General features: G+C 54.0%; 1 protein-coding gene across 1 annotated transcript in view; it reads left to right on the top strand.

Annotated features, from left to right (window-relative positions):
• The first annotated feature begins 4,812 nt into the window (after positions 1-4,812).
• FAIM2 (Fas apoptotic inhibitory molecule 2) overlaps positions 4,813-14,964 on the top strand; it is a 30,850-nt gene continuing 20,698 nt past the window's right edge. The window contains exons 1-5 of the mRNA XM_005896406.3: positions 4,813-5,182; positions 8,505-8,700; positions 11,780-11,883; positions 12,298-12,362; positions 12,799-12,852. Coding sequence (XP_005896468.1) covers positions 5,168-5,182; positions 8,505-8,700; positions 11,780-11,883; positions 12,298-12,362; positions 12,799-12,852 — 434 coding nt within the window. The 5' untranslated portion in view covers positions 4,813-5,167. The remainder of the gene's footprint in view (positions 5,183-8,504; positions 8,701-11,779; positions 11,884-12,297; positions 12,363-12,798; positions 12,853-14,964) is intronic.

Genomic DNA, 14,964 nt, shown 5'->3' with positions numbered 1-14,964 from the left:
GGGCTGCCCTGGTGTGAACTTGACGGGGAGGGGGCCTGAAACAGAAACAATGGGGGCGCGTGAGCTCCCTTGCCCAAGGAGTAGCCCCGAAGACACTGACGTGTGGCCTTCGAATCTCTCTATTTCCGCCTCAGCCTGGAGGTTGAAGATGGTGAGGGGGATTCTGGAGGGAGGAAAATAATTTCCTTCCATCACCTGCATACCTCAGGTGATGCTCCAGGTCTGCTTGCCTTCCTCTTCCTTCCTTGGCCTCGCTCTCCTCATGTCCCCGGTGATCCAGCCACTGTCCACATGCTAATGACCAGTGGCCACCCAGTCCCTGGCGACCCCACTGCTAGACTCCATGAGGCCCCAGGGCTGTGCTCCAGGGCAGGCAGGGCAGAGGTGTTCCCCTAGAATCCGGTGCCTAGTGTCCCCTGAGCCATGTAAGTCCTGCCCAAGACCTCCAGCTGACCGCCCATGGGACATTGCCACCTGGGTGTCCCACGGGCACTGCAAACTCGACCCGACCCCACCTGAGCACATCAACATCTCCTCCCTTCTCATAATAGCACCATTCACCCAGGGACTTGGCCTCCAAGCCCCCATCTCTTCTGATGCCCCTTCACCCCTTATCTATATCCAGCCTCTACCCAAGTGTGGTCAGTTCTGCCCCAAGCCATCTGCCTCTCTCCATCGTTGACCCTGGACAAATGGAGACATCTTTGTCTCCATCTTTGCCTCTCTCCATCATTTGTCTCACTTTAAAGTCACCAGACACATATGGAGCACTTGCTATATGGCCGGCCCTGTTCTGAGCGCTTTACCAATGCTAACTCTCAAGTTTCATTTCATAGAAGAGCAACCTGAGGCATGGAGAAGTGAAGCATCTCATGTAGGGCCCACACTTGAGCAGCCCGGCTCAGTCAGCCTGGGCTCTGAATGCCCATCATCAGAACTCTCCTGAAGTCTCCATGCTATGTCTGCACCTCCAGCCTCTCCCTCATTCAGTCCTTCCCACGTGTTGCTCACAGACATACCCTTCTGCCCTTCTTTTAAAAAAAGTATTTATTTTTGGCTGCTCTGGGTCTTCACTGCTTTACGGGCTACCTCTCGTTGCAGCGAGTGGGGGTCCCTCTTTTGTTGCGGAGCACGGGTCCTAGGGCGCGTGGGCTTCAGTAGTGGTGGTGCACTGGCTTAGTTGCCCCGCGGCAAGTGGGATCTTCCCAGACCAGGGATCAAACTGGCGTCCCCTATACTGTAAGGCGGATTCTTAACCACTAGACCACTGCCTCCATCCTGCCCTTCTTGTTTAAGAAAATGCTTTAATGAAAGAAATGACTCCAGCAGTGTGGTCTTTCTGGAGCACGTGCTGTGCTGCGCTAAGTCGCTTCAGTCATGTCTAACTCTTTGCAACCTTATAGACTGTAGCCTACCAGGCTCCTCTGTCCATGGGATTCTCCAGGCAAGAATACTGGAGTTTGTTGCCAATGCCTTCCTCCTGGGGATCTTCCTGACCCAGAGACTGAACCCACATCTCTTACATCTCCTGCATTGGCAGACAGGGGAAGCCCTGGAGCATGCCCTGCTCAAAAAAACCTTGAAACCTGCCCCTTCTCCCCTGGCCCCAATTTCCCTACTGCATGAGCATGGAGTAAAGCTCATTCCCTGGGCTGGGGATTCAAGAATGTTACCCCAACAAGCTCGCAACTCCCCTGGGGAGCTCCGCACCCTCTGGATCCTTCAGGCGCCTCACCCTCTAAGCTCCCTGACCGCACTTTCTTCGGCCCTCATGCTGCACAGGGGTGAGCTCTGAACATGCTCGGGATGGATCACTCCTCCTTGAGGAAAGACTGCAGGTCTGATTCCTCTTTGAATCACTGTCCCCACCAGGGTGTCACACAGAGGTAAGCATTACACACATGAAGAATGAATAACAGTGGAACCGAGTGCTTTATAAGGGTGGGAGTTAATTATTTCATTCAACAACATTTGTGTAGCTCTTAAGGTTGATAGCTTACTTGCAGCTGCTGTGTAGTGGCTAAGTCATGTCCAACTCTTTGAGATCCCACAGAGCCTTTGGGACTGCCAGGCTCCTCTGTCCATGAAATTTCCTGGGCAAGAATACTGGAGTGGGTTGCCATTTCCTTCTCCAGAGGATCTTCTTGGACTAGCGACTGAACCAGTGTCTCCTCCTTGGCAGGTGGATTCTTTATCACTGAGCCACCTGGGAAGCCCAATAGGTTACTTACAGAGAACTTGTTATGTGCTGAGCACTATGGGAAGCCCCTTACAGATATTATCATTTCAGCCTCTCTACAGTCTTGTGAAGTCAGTACTATCACTGTCCCCCATTGTACAAATGAGGAAACTGAGGCTCTGAGAGGGGAAGTAATTGTCTGGAGTCAGACAGCCTTCAAGTAGAGAAGCTGGGATCTGAACCAAGGCCGCCTGACTCTCAAGCCTGTGAACTTGATCACTGGACTTCACTGCCTCCAGAGGCCAATGGAGTACTAGACAAGCTAGTACATCATTCAACTTCTGAATGATGAATGAAGACTACATAATGAGATATATATAAGCAAGGTCAAGAGTCAACAAGTCCAACCCTACGTCAAGGTCACAGAGTCCAACATCTGAGAAACATCATAGCGCTGACGATGTCAAAATGTCTGAAGAACATAAGGATTGTATATAATGTTGCACTTTCCTTAGCCAAATGTTTATCAAGCACCTCCTACATCTATGCCAGGCACTATTTTAACCCAGGGATGTAGGGTCGAAATGCCTCCTCTCATATGGTTGAGAGGGAGGAGATGGGAGGAGAAAGAGTGATAAAAAAAACTAAACAAAAATAAATATCAGAGGTGACAGCTGAGTCAGGAAAGAGGGACTGCCCAGTGAACTGAGTGGAGGCACACTGGTGGCGTTGCTACTTGTATAACATCAGGAAGATCCCGCCCCCCAATAAGATGATGTCTGAGCAGGGCAGTGAAGAAAGTGGGGGTGTGTAGAGGTCCCAGGCAGAGAACAGAGTAAATGCAAAGGCCCTGAGCTATGCTTGACCCAGTCTAGAACAGCCAAGAAGCATGTGTAGCTACAGCAGAGGAATGGGGGTACAAGGAGTAGGCAAGAGTCACAAACACAGGAGGATACCAAGGCCTAAGTAAATTATGGCTCTGCATAACATTGTACGTCTGGATAACAGTAACAAGATTCATTCATTCCACATGCCTGGCACAGTCTTCAGCCCTGCTAACACAAAAACTGCTACAGACAGGATCTCTTAGAATCTAATGGGGAAATTGACAAACTCCAAGCACCACATGACAGGTGCTATGTCAGGGCACTCTGAAAGTACAGAAGAGTACATCCAACCCAGACTAGGGACCACGGGGGCTTCCTGGAGGAGATGGCACTTGAACTGCCAAACAGGAGAAGGAAAATATTCCGAAACAAACACAGGATCAGAGAGGGAGGGAGGGGAAGGCCAGAACCTGGAATGCTGGCCAGAGCTTCCGCAGTGCCAGGGCCGGGGGCAGCTTGTGGGAAGAAGGGGTCAGGGAGAAGGGCTGGGGAGGAGATGACAGGACAGGGAGGGGCATGGGGAGGAGACTCCGTGTGTCGGTGGTGGGCGTGGGGGCTGCTGACAAAGCCTCTGGACAGGGAGGCCTAGGTTTAAGCAAGTGTGTGGGAAGTTGGTAGTTATGGAATGGGAGATAGCAGATGAGTGGAGGTGGCAAAAAAACATCAACAATTTACCTGCCAACCCAGGGCCCTGCTTTCTCTCTGGTCACTAGGTGGGTCAAGCTCAGAGACGACAAGGAAGCAGGAGGCAGGGGGCCACCCCCACCTGCACCAAATCTTGGTTTCTCCTCCCATCCTTCAAGGTTCATATCCTTCTTTAGGCCGATCTCTGAGCCCTCACCCTGGGGCAGTTCAAGACACTCTCAAAGGAGATTCTTCAAATAATAATGACTCAAAAATTCACAGCCGTTTGTGGTCTTCAGTCTGCTTCTACCACCATAACCACCCCTGTGTCTCACAGTACATCCAGGATGGACAGAGCTCCACTGTTAGCCTCCTTCCCACAGGAGATGCTGCAACTCAGAGAGGTTAAAGCTTTGTCAAAGTCACACGGCCAGTGGGTGACTGCACTGGGACTCGAGCCCAGCTCTTGAGGTTGCAAATCCCACACCAACACTGCAGCAACCGCAGAAAACAGGGCCCAGTGATGGCTGAGTCCCAAGGACAAGACTGGGGAATGGGGTGGGACCAGCTCCGGAAGAGGGGGGAGATGGATAACAGGGGCGGTGGAGGCTGAGATTGAAGGTAAAAAGGGAGCAATGTAGCGGGGTGGAAAGGTTTTGAGGCAGAACTAGAGGCCTCTCCAGAAAGATCTGGTAAAATGTCCCAGCAGGGTTGAGAAAAATAGAAGCTGCATCCTCCCACTGCCCATGTCTCTGTGACAAGGTCTCTGTGACAAGGTCGGGAGGGGCCTCTTGCTCCCATTTCACAGTTGAGAAAAGGGAGGCAAGGAGAGAGGCCCACACAGGGTTTGCCTAGAGGCCCACAGGAACTTAGGGCCCAGGGGGACAGTAGGGGAGAGAAGACATCGGAGACTTTTCCCACTCCAGCTTGAATGACGAAACAGAGATGATGAGAGTGGGGGTGGAGACGGAGATAGAAACCAGGGCGGCATCCAAAGGGCGGGGGTGGGGGTGGGGAGTCATAGGTATGGTGGAGCCTGACAGCGGCAGAGATGGTGCAGAGATAAGGCCCTGTCACCCAGCTCCAGTTACAGGCAGGCAGCATCAGCTGGTCGGGTGTCACGGAGTCCCCGCGCCTCCTCCCGCCCGCGCGGACACATCCACTTGGGCAGTGCCGCAGCGCTGAGCTCCCTGGTCCCCGGGGCTGAGGGTACCAGGGTGAAGGGGGTGGGAGGAGGGGGCGGTGCTCCTCCTCCTCCGCCGCCGCCTGCAGCTCCGCAGAGGCCTCCGCAGCAGCCTCCTGGCCCGCCCCCTCTTCCCCCCACCCCCCGTGCCTGGATGGTACGCTCCGGTCCGCCTGGCCCGGCTGCAGTGGATGTTGCTAGAACCCACGCGGAGAAAGGAAGAGACGCAGGCAGGCTGCGGTGACCCGAGCGGCCGCCTCTGCCTCAGGCACCCCTTCCCCGAGAGACGGCACCATGACACAGGGAAAGGTACCGGCATCTCCCCTGCCCGCACCATCCTCCATCCTCAGGTTTCCCCCATCTCCCTGTCATCCTTAGCAAGCCCTCTGAACCATTGTAAGCACCTTGTGCTTGGCTCTTGTGCGAAGGTCCTGGGTGGTCCTTGCTGAAGTCAGAGGACCCAAAGGCCCATTTCAAGGAATGGGCTGTGGCCTCTTCCTGCCCACCAGGCTCTCCTCTCCTCCATCTACATTCCACCCATGCTTTGGCATCACAGGACCCTTCACAGATGCCCAGGTCTTCTTAAGGAGTCAGCTTAGGAGTCGTGTGTGTGTGTGTGTGTGTGTGTGTGTGTGTGTGTATCCCCAGGATGAACCCTCAGAGGCAGTCTCTATGTGGCACCCCCCTCTTTTGTCCAATCCCAACCTCAACCATGTTATACTCATCTTTTACACCCTCCACAGAAACCCCCCCTCCAACTCCCTGTCATCTTTCCATTTCTGGATACAGCCCCTGTGGCTGAGGAGTTACTATGGCAACCCTGCTTCAGGATGTTCTAATTTTTGTTTTGGTTTTGGCCAGACATGGGACTGAATGGGACCGGATAAAACGTCTTCTCTTTTTGTTCCTGTTTTAGGCCTGAAATGTAGAGGAGGGGGACTGGGGCAGAGACTTGGCTGGCCTAGTAGGGTTATGTAACATTGACAGCCTGTGGAATTATACAACCACCAGGGCCTCAGGCAAAGGAAGAGGGTCCTCTGGGGTGGTGCTAAGGATTGGGTAGAGAAAACAGAAGAAGGGCTTCCCTTCTGCTCCCACTTTTTTTTCCTCAGAGATGAGCCTCAGAGCCAATGGCATCTTTCCTGGGCTCTTAGACCCTCTTTTCCTTGTTTGCAAGCTCATCAGGCCAAAAAATGATGTCATTGGGTGATACCATCTCCTGCCATTTGGGCAGGCTTCACTTGGGAGTGCTGGATGTGGGGAGGGCAGGGCCAAGGAGGCTCTGGGGGTCTGGTTAGCAGGGTGGTTCCTGGTGAGGAGGACCAGTGTGGACAGGGCTGAGGTCAGAGGTGATAATCCTTTCCCAGGCACGAGCCCTGGGTCTGGGCTCAGAGGACCTTGGTTCTGGTGGGCTGAAGTGGATTTTCCTGGGCATGACCCTTCCGATCTGGATGATGAAGGGGATTGGCGAGTAGGAGGGAAGCAGATGAGCCAGGGCTCCATTCCCACAGGCCTGGGTTCTGAGGCCCTTCCCTGAGGATCGAGGGGTGGGGGTTCACCATGGGGAAAATGAAGCGCTCCCACCTCTGCGGATTCTCTCCCTCCACTTCCCACCCCTGCCTCCATCAGTCACTTTGCTGACGCTGCTTCCTGTCCTGGGGTGAATGTATTGCCCCTGCCTCTTCCACCCCCCACCCCCCCAGCTTGCTCCCAGGCTTTCTGATGATGGAAAAGGCCCCTCCAGTTCAGTGGTCCTCAGGGCTGGACGGAAGCAGAATATCCTGGTGTGGTTTCCTTTTTCATACCACCCTTGCCTCCCAAGTCATCTCTTCCCTGGCGGCCTCATTCGGGCCCTCAAAGCCCATATCCTCTCACCGAAGCTGAACTTGTACATTGTCGGGGCCTGTCATCCTGCCATGGGACATTTCCCACTGGGCCTCAGTTTCCTTGTCTGTAAGATGATGGAAGGGGCTGAACAAGGCGCTTTCCCTTCCATTAGTAACAGTCTGATTCTATTCTGGTTTAAGGGAGAGAGGCTGAGATTTCCAATAAGAAAGAAAGAAAGAGTTAGTCCCTCAGTCGTGTCCGACTCTTTGCAACCCCATGGACTGTAGCCTGCCAGCTCCTCTGTCCTTGGAATTCTCCAGGCACAAATACTGGAGTGGGTTGCCATTCCCTCCTCCAGCGGACCTTCCCGACCCAGGGATTGAACCTGGGTCTTCTGCATTGCAGGCAGATTCTTTACCAACTGAGCCACTAGGGAAGGCCTTGAGATTTCCAAAACGGATTCTTAGCCAAGGGCTTCTTGCCCCTCCACTTCGCTGCAGCCCCTATTCCTCTTCCTCCTTTCCCCCTCTCCTCTCCCCCTTCTGTTTCCCTGCTTTCCAAATCCCTGCCCTCCTTGGTCCTCTCCAGCCCAGGAGAAGGCCAGTCCCAGTGGATGGTGTCTGGACTCTGCAGCCCAGTGGGCCATGGCCGGCTTTGAGTCATTCTTCCTCTCTGAGCCTCAGTTCCCTCATTTGAAAACAGGGGTCAAAAATATAGTTAGCAAGGTAACAGGGAGATTGAGTGAGAGAACTTTTCATTGAGTAGTATTTTTTAAGCGCCTACTCTGTGCAAGGCCCTTCTCTGGACCCCAGGAAAAAGGTGAAATCGTTTAGAGCCGGGCACTGCCCCAGGGACAGTGACCCCCAATGGTGGGCTCTCCTAAGAATTTCCAGCTTGCTCAGTTCTTACCCCTATTCCAGTGTGTATGCCTCTGGCCAGCTCCGAGCCTCCTAGAGCTCAGTTCTCTCATCCATAAAATAAGATTCTTTTCTCCAGCTTTATTGGGGGTAGAATTGACAAATAGAAATTGTATACAGGGACTTCCCTGGTGGTCCAGTGATTAAGACTCCACTCTCCCACTGCAGGAAGTGTAGGTTCGATCCCTGGTAGGAGAACTAAGATCCCACATGCTGCATGGCACAGCCAAAAACAAAAAAACAAATTGTATATATCTAAGGTGTATGATATTTTGATGTACATGTAACTTGCAAAATGATCACCCCAATCAAGCTAGTTAACACGTCCATCACTTCACATAGTTACTTTCTCTTTGTTTTTTGGTGGCAAGAACACTTATGATCTACCCTTTCAGCAGATTTCAAGGACACAATACGGTATTGTTAACTCTAGCCACCATGCTGTGCATTAGATCTCCACAACTTATTCATCGTGCATAACTGAACCTTTGTACCCTTTGACCAGTATCTCCCCACTCCCCCCACCACCCGCTGACCCTGGCAGCCACCATTCTACTCTGTGCTCCTGTGAGTTTGACTATTTCAGATTCCATGTATAAGTGAGATCCTCCAGTTTTTTCTTTCTGGGTCTGGCTTATTTCACTTAGCATAATGTCCTCCTGATTCATTCATGCTGCTGCAAATGACAGGAATTCCTTCTTTAAGGCTGAGTAATATTCCATTGTATATATACCCCACATAAAATAGGGAAACTCTTGTCTGCACCCCTGTCATTCTAGTAAGGGGACAAAGTACCTGGGGCAATCCCAGAAGTGGAGGGGCTGGTGCGGAGGACTTGGGTGGCGCCCTGTCCCCGGTGACTGTCTTTCTCTGCCTCTCCTCCACAGCTCTCCGTGGCTAACAAGGCCCCCGGGACAGAGGGGCAGCAGCAGGCGAATGGCGAGAAGAAGGAGACTCCGGCAGTGCCCTCGGCCCCGCCCTCCTATGAGGAGGCCACCTCTGGGGAGGGGCTCAAGGCAGGAGCCTTCCCCCCCGCCCCCTCGGCTGTGCCTCTCCACCCCAGCTGGGCCTACGTGGACCCTAGTAAGTCTCTCAGTTCCTGGAGGCAGGAGCCTGAGGGGAAGTGGTGGGCCTGTATGAAAAAACCTGTGTAGGAGGAAGTTGCCCAGAAATAGATGCACTGTGTGGTTGTCAGATGAGGCTGTGATGTCAAAGGTTTGGAGTTTGGAGGGCTGTTCTAAAGATAGGTCAAGGAGAACTCCATGAGAAAAGAAAGATACAGTTTCTGCAGTCAGAGTTCTCTTCGGTAGGTAAGAGAGGTTTTTTCCAAGTTATCGAGCTAGGACAAAAAGAGGGAACAGATAGGGGAGAAAAACCAGAAGTTGGTCTAGAAGAAAGGGATGCAGAGTAGGAGTGAGCAAGGTTAGAGCGGACACAGGAAGGAACAGTACGAGACCACAGTTGACCGTGGCCTCAACTGGGACTGGCTCCCTGTGAATGGGATGCAGTCTGCTTACATGCTGGCTGATCTGAAACCTGTGTGCATGGAGGCCCCAGGGTTGTTGGGGGCCCCAACCTGAGGATCCCCTTCATCCATCACTCTCCTTGACTCTTTCCCTCCCCCAGGCCTTAACTGGAAGCAAATATCAGCTGTAGTGGGATTACCTGGTGGGTCAGATGGTAGAGAACCCACCTGCAACGCAGGAGACCAGGGTTCGATCCCTGGGTCCGGAAGATCCCCTTGGAGGAGGGCATAGCAACCCACTCCAGTATTCTTGCCTGGAGAATCCCATGGACAGAGGAGCCTGGTGGGCTACGGTCCATGGGGTTGCAAAGAGTCAGACACGACTGAACAACTAACCCACACCAGCCTTAGCATCTCTCACAGTCAGGTACAGTTCCTAAGCAGACCCATGCAGGCTGATGCTAGCTCCTTGCAGACTAAGAATCATGGCTGGTAGGGACCCCTCTGTTAGGCTGAGCAGCCTGGGGAAACCTTGCCTCAGGCCTGGGAACATACAACCCCCCACGAGGTGTAATGAAGTCTTCCTCAGCCCCTTCAACCTCCCTCAACAGCCCCTTATCCCCTCCCCCACCTTATTGAGTCCCCACCCCCACCCCTAACAGAATTCTAGAAGCAACCCCAAGAACAATGCCTCAGACAGAGTCTTTACTCACAAGGAGTGGCCACCATGGTTCGCACCTCCCACCACAAAGCTCCTCAGGCCAAGAAGTCCCACCCCACCGTGACCTACTGGAGGGCCTATGAAGGTTTGGTGTTCATGGGAGCCCTTCCTACTGCCCCCGACACCCACAGGACTGCTTTTTCTCTCCTTTCCTCCCCCTCTGTGGCCTGGCCACTTGGGCTTTGGCAGGAAACGTAGACAGTACACAGAGTAGTGAAGGATAAGAGGTTTAGGGTCTTCAAGCCCCAGGCTGGCAACTGGTCTACCTCCCTCCCCACTTCCTCATTTCCTGTGTCCTGGTTGCCAGGAATGGCTGCTGTAAGGAATGTTTTCACAGAACTGTCAGGGCAGAGGAAAGCAGCTCACTTCAGTCAGCAGATGACAAACATTTCCTAAGCCTGCACCAGGCACTGTGTCTGGCACTGAGCTGGTTTCTAGGGATGCACCGATTTGCAAGACCTACATTCACAGAAATGACTGTGTAGACAAGTAAATGGACAACCACCACACAGGGAAACAGGTGCGGTGATGGAGGCCTCAGCCATTCACCTGCCGACAGTCAGGGAGGACTTCCTGGAGGAAGGGGTATCCACATGGAGTCCTGAAGGATGGCATGTGTTAGCTTGGTGAAGAGGTGGGAAAATGAGGGTCTGAGGTTGAAAGAAAGAATATGCAGAGGCTCAGAGGCATGAGAACATATCACTGAAAAAAATACAGTCACGCTGGAGAAGAGTAGCAGGGAGCAGTGTGCAGTGGAGCCGGAGGGCTCATGGGAGGCTGAGGAGGCTTTGTTGGGGAACTCAAACTTGAATAAAAGGCAGTGTGTTAGTCACTAAGTCCTGTCTGAGTCTTTGTGACCCCGTGGACTATAGTCTATCAGGCTCCTCTGTCCGTGGAATTCTTCAGGCAAGAATACTGGAGTGGGTAGCCATTCCCTTTTACAAGGGATCTTTCCAACCCAGGGTTGGAACCCCAGTTGCATGGACTTCAGGCATATTCTTTACCATCTGAGCCACTGGGGAATCCCAAAAGGCAGTGGGGAGCCATCAAAGAACCTGAAGCAAGGGCAGTGCCAACATCAGCTTTGAAAGACCAAGGTAGAGGCTATTGCGGTGGAGGGGAAGGTCGGGGAGATCTGGTAGGGATAGTGGGGGAGAATAGAGTGGACACATTTGAGGCTTTAGGAATGATTCAGATGCAGAATTAAGAGGTTGGTGTGGTCAGCATCAGGCACAAAGTTTTCACTTTTATCTTGTTTCATCCCTGGTGGGTGGGTATCACTGACCTCTATCATAGAAGAGACTCAGAGAAGGCTGGTGACTCCCTTAAGGTCCCACAGCTAGGCAGTCTTGAGGACCGATCCACATGTTTTCCTATGGAGCCCATGCTTTTCTGAAAGTGTAAGTTCTAGGACCAGGCTCCCAAACTTCACCTGACTTTATTTCCCCTCCAGTCACTGCCCTTCCCTGATTCCCAGCTAGAGCACCAGCAGGTCTGATCTTCCCAGGAGTCTCCACTTCCCACCCCAAGGGCCTCAGAGCAACCTGGGGTTGGACCAATGACCCTGGGGATGTGCGAGGTGGCCCGGGGAGCGTGGCTGTCCCCTCTCTGATTCTCAACCAAGAGGGAGCTAGAGTGTCCAGGGAGGGGTATGGGGGGCACAAGAGGGAAAGGCCACATTTCTATGAAAGAACATGGCCCCCAGGGAGCCCCAGCTGGGGGTGGGGGCAGGAAGAAGGGGAGGAGACAGTTCTTTCTCAGGACTCAGAACGAGACAGGTGAGAGGCACCCTGGGAGAGGTCTGGGACCTCTGTGGGAAGAGATGCGGTGGGGCTGGAGGTTTGAGAATGGGGCTGGAGAAAGAGGCTTCGCCTGGTCCTGGGAGCCAGTCTGACAAATACTCTGAGCGGGTGGCCGTCGGGGGCGGTGTTCACATGTGTGTGGGGGGCACTCATGGCCCTCCCCCTGCCACGCAGACAGCAGCTCCAGCTATGAGAGTGGCTTCCCCACTGGAGACCATGAGTTCTTCACCACCTTCAGTTGGGACGACCAGAAGGTTCGCCGAGTCTTCATCAGAAAGGTAACTGCCTCCCCCAACTCCTCCAAACTGGGAGGGTGGGCAGGAAAATCCCCTTGAGAAACCCCTGGCCCAACCCTCTGCCCAGAGGCCACCCTTCTCCCCATTGCTGTGACCCCAGCTGATAGTACCTGCTGGTAAGTGGGGCATCCACCACCCCCTGCTATGCCTGAACACCTGCTCTCTTCTCTCCAGACCCCATGGGTGCAGGCCGTGGAGCGTCATTGCTCTCTTTTCTCCTTGGCCTGGATTCCTTCCAGTGACTCTGAAGATGGAGGGTGGAGGGCCTGGGATGCGGGTCTGGAGGGTAGATCGAGTCACCAGGAAGAAGGGCCTGCCTGATCTTGGCTGGGGGCCTGAGCCTCCCGGCCTCCAACAGGGCCCCCTAAGCTGAGAGGAACCCCTTCCTGTCCCCAGGTCTATACCATTCTGCTGATTCAGCTGCTGGTGACCTTGGGTGTCGTGGCTCTCTTTACCTTCTGGTGAGTTGACCATGTGAACCAGCACACTCCAGGAGTGGTGGGGCCAGGCGTGGGGTTGGGGGGATCCAGCATCAGACAGGTCTGGGAATGTTTGCCTGGGGATATTTGTTCAGGGCAGCGGTACCCCTCGTGCTGGGAAGAACCTTAGCCTGGACACATGGAGGGGTCCTCCCTCCAGTGGGGGTGGCCCCATGCTTTCTGGGCCAGCGAGTGTCTGTGAAGCAGCCGTTCCTCTCAGACACCGCAGCCCTACGTCCAGGCATGTCCGCGTCTCAGCCCAAGACTGTGGCTGGGGTCCCCTGCCCCACCAGGGTTGCAGTCACTCCTTTCTTCCTCTCCAGTCCTGTGAACTGGGAGCGGGGGGCAGGTGCAGATGTAGAGCCAGAAATGGAGACAGAGGGTCAATTCGGATTCTCTCTTCCTCCTTTCTCTGCAGTGACCCCGTGAAGGACTATGTCCAGGCCAACCCAGGCTGGTACTGGGCATCCTAGTGAGTATTCCGCGCCACCCACCCCCCTCACCGGAAGCACCCATGGCGGCCCAGGGTGGAAGGTCTCTGCTGACAAGTCCCAGCCCATGGCCTCTCCCCACCCCATGGGGACTGTCCTCACAGGAGCATGGCCAGAAGGGCCCTTCTGAGGTGTTTAGGTCTGAGAGGGAGGGGAGAAGAGGCGTGTTGGTTCTGGAGCCTGCATAAGGAGGGAAGGGTGGAGCTGGGGTCATGGCTGGAGAGACCCAGACCTTGGCCCTGAGCAGAAAGGGGCTGGGACGCCTTGGCCTACACTAATAATAATGTTGCTACTCTTATTAACATAGTGTTATTAGTGCTTACGAATTATTAATCATAATAGCTGCCACTTATAAAGTGCCTAATAAGGGCTGGGCATTGTTCGCTGTGCTTGATATACAGTATTGCATTCGCTCAGGTCTACTGGGTATAATTACCTTGGAAAACTCAGGCTTGGAGAGGTTGAGTTTGCCCAAGATCACACAAGTAGACAGTGGTGGAGCTGGGGTTCAAACCCAGGATTCAGGTTGAGGCTTGCACTCTTAATCCCTCTGCTTGGCAGACTCCCTTCCCCTCAAGCAGTCAGCTCCCGCCTATCCTAAACTCTGCAAGGAACATGGCAAGTAACTTGAGAGAAGGCTCTTCTGACCCTCCCAGGTGGGCAGTTAAGAAATTGTTCTGGATAACACCAGGCCGGACCACCATAGGCTCAAAGCAGAGCTACTGTCAGCAAAGTCTCCTTCAGCACCCATTGTGAGCCCAGGCCGGAACTGGGGCTGCTGGGAAGGCAGCCTCTGCAGGGCCAGGCAGCCCGTGAAAGAGGAGGGGCAGCTCTCGGTCCCTGTCAGGAGGGGCCAAGAGGACTGGGGACTGGAGTGGCTTAAGCAAAAGCGTGTGTGGGAGCTGGAGTGGGAGTGCATGGGGGTACGTTTGTTGAGTTAGGGACCAGGCTGGCGGAGCACTGCAGGGGTCCGTGGAGGGGAATCTGGGACACCCAACAGAGCAGTGGGCGTTCTGGGATGGAGGCTTCCAATGTCCACCCAAGGAGCTTGTGCACTACAGCTGTCCCAGGCCTGTTATTGAAAAGGAATCTGGTGGAAAATGTAGGCTCAGCCCAGAGCTTCTTGGATCACCCGAGCCCAGAACAATCCCACAGTGGGCCTTGAGATAACATAAGCCAGCCCAGAGACTGACAGGAAGGAGACATCTTGGCCTCTGGGGCTCTTTAAGAGCCCTAAGCTGGGGGTCCCAGGGGAGGAGACATTCACACCCAAAGCCTTTCTTAGGGTGCAGGACAGAGGGCCTGTCTGCAGACCAGGCAGGGAGGCGAGCGTCTAGGGGAACTGGGCACACTAATGAGGGTAAAGCTAATGAGGCCCCAGGGACTGCTGCCCCCATCAGCCCACGTGGCGGGTTGGCATGACTCCCAGCACGTCAGCACCTCCTGGCAGCCTCTGAGCCCCGAGACCTCGAGAGAGTTTCCAGGCCCCTCGTCAGGCTTTCTGTGGGGGAGTCTTCAGGACTCTGTGCCCTGAGCAGATGGAGCAGGGGAACAATCCAAGAATAAGCAGCTCAGGAAGTGGAGGCAGAGTCGACCCACTGAGGGCGGGTGTGAGACTCTGACCTCCGAATGCCGAGACTTAGCATCCTCCTTCCTCCTCAGCATCTCCAGGCAGAAAACAGAGATGCTGTGCTGGGCTCAGGGATGGATGGGGGTGGAGAGAAGCCGGAATTGGGCCTGGGCCCTGTGCTTTCCATGGAGCATGGCAAAGCCGTAATGGTGCTGATGAATTCACCACCGAGATGCTGTGCTGTCCTACAAAAAGCCAGCCTGTGGCTCTGTCCTTCCAGCCCCCTCCCCACCTCACCTTGGTCCTGAGTCTGCCTCTGGGTCGGACACCTACCAGGCCTGACATCTAGTGGGTCTCACCCCTCCCCAAGTACCAAGCCCTTAACAGCAATAAGAATGAAACAGGTCTTTTTCTCTGTATGAAGCACTGTGCCATGGGATTTGCAGATATTCTTCATTCGATCCCTAACAACAACCCTCCCAGACAGATACTGTTATTATTACCATTTTATACATTGAAAAAA

This window comes from Bos mutus, chromosome 5, assembly GCF_027580195.1.
Source record: "Bos mutus isolate GX-2022 chromosome 5, NWIPB_WYAK_1.1, whole genome shotgun sequence".
NCBI lineage: Eukaryota > Metazoa > Chordata > Mammalia > Artiodactyla > Bovidae > Bos > Bos mutus.
Note: the sequence above shows the minus strand (reverse complement) of the source record. Positions and strands in the feature narration are given on the sequence as shown.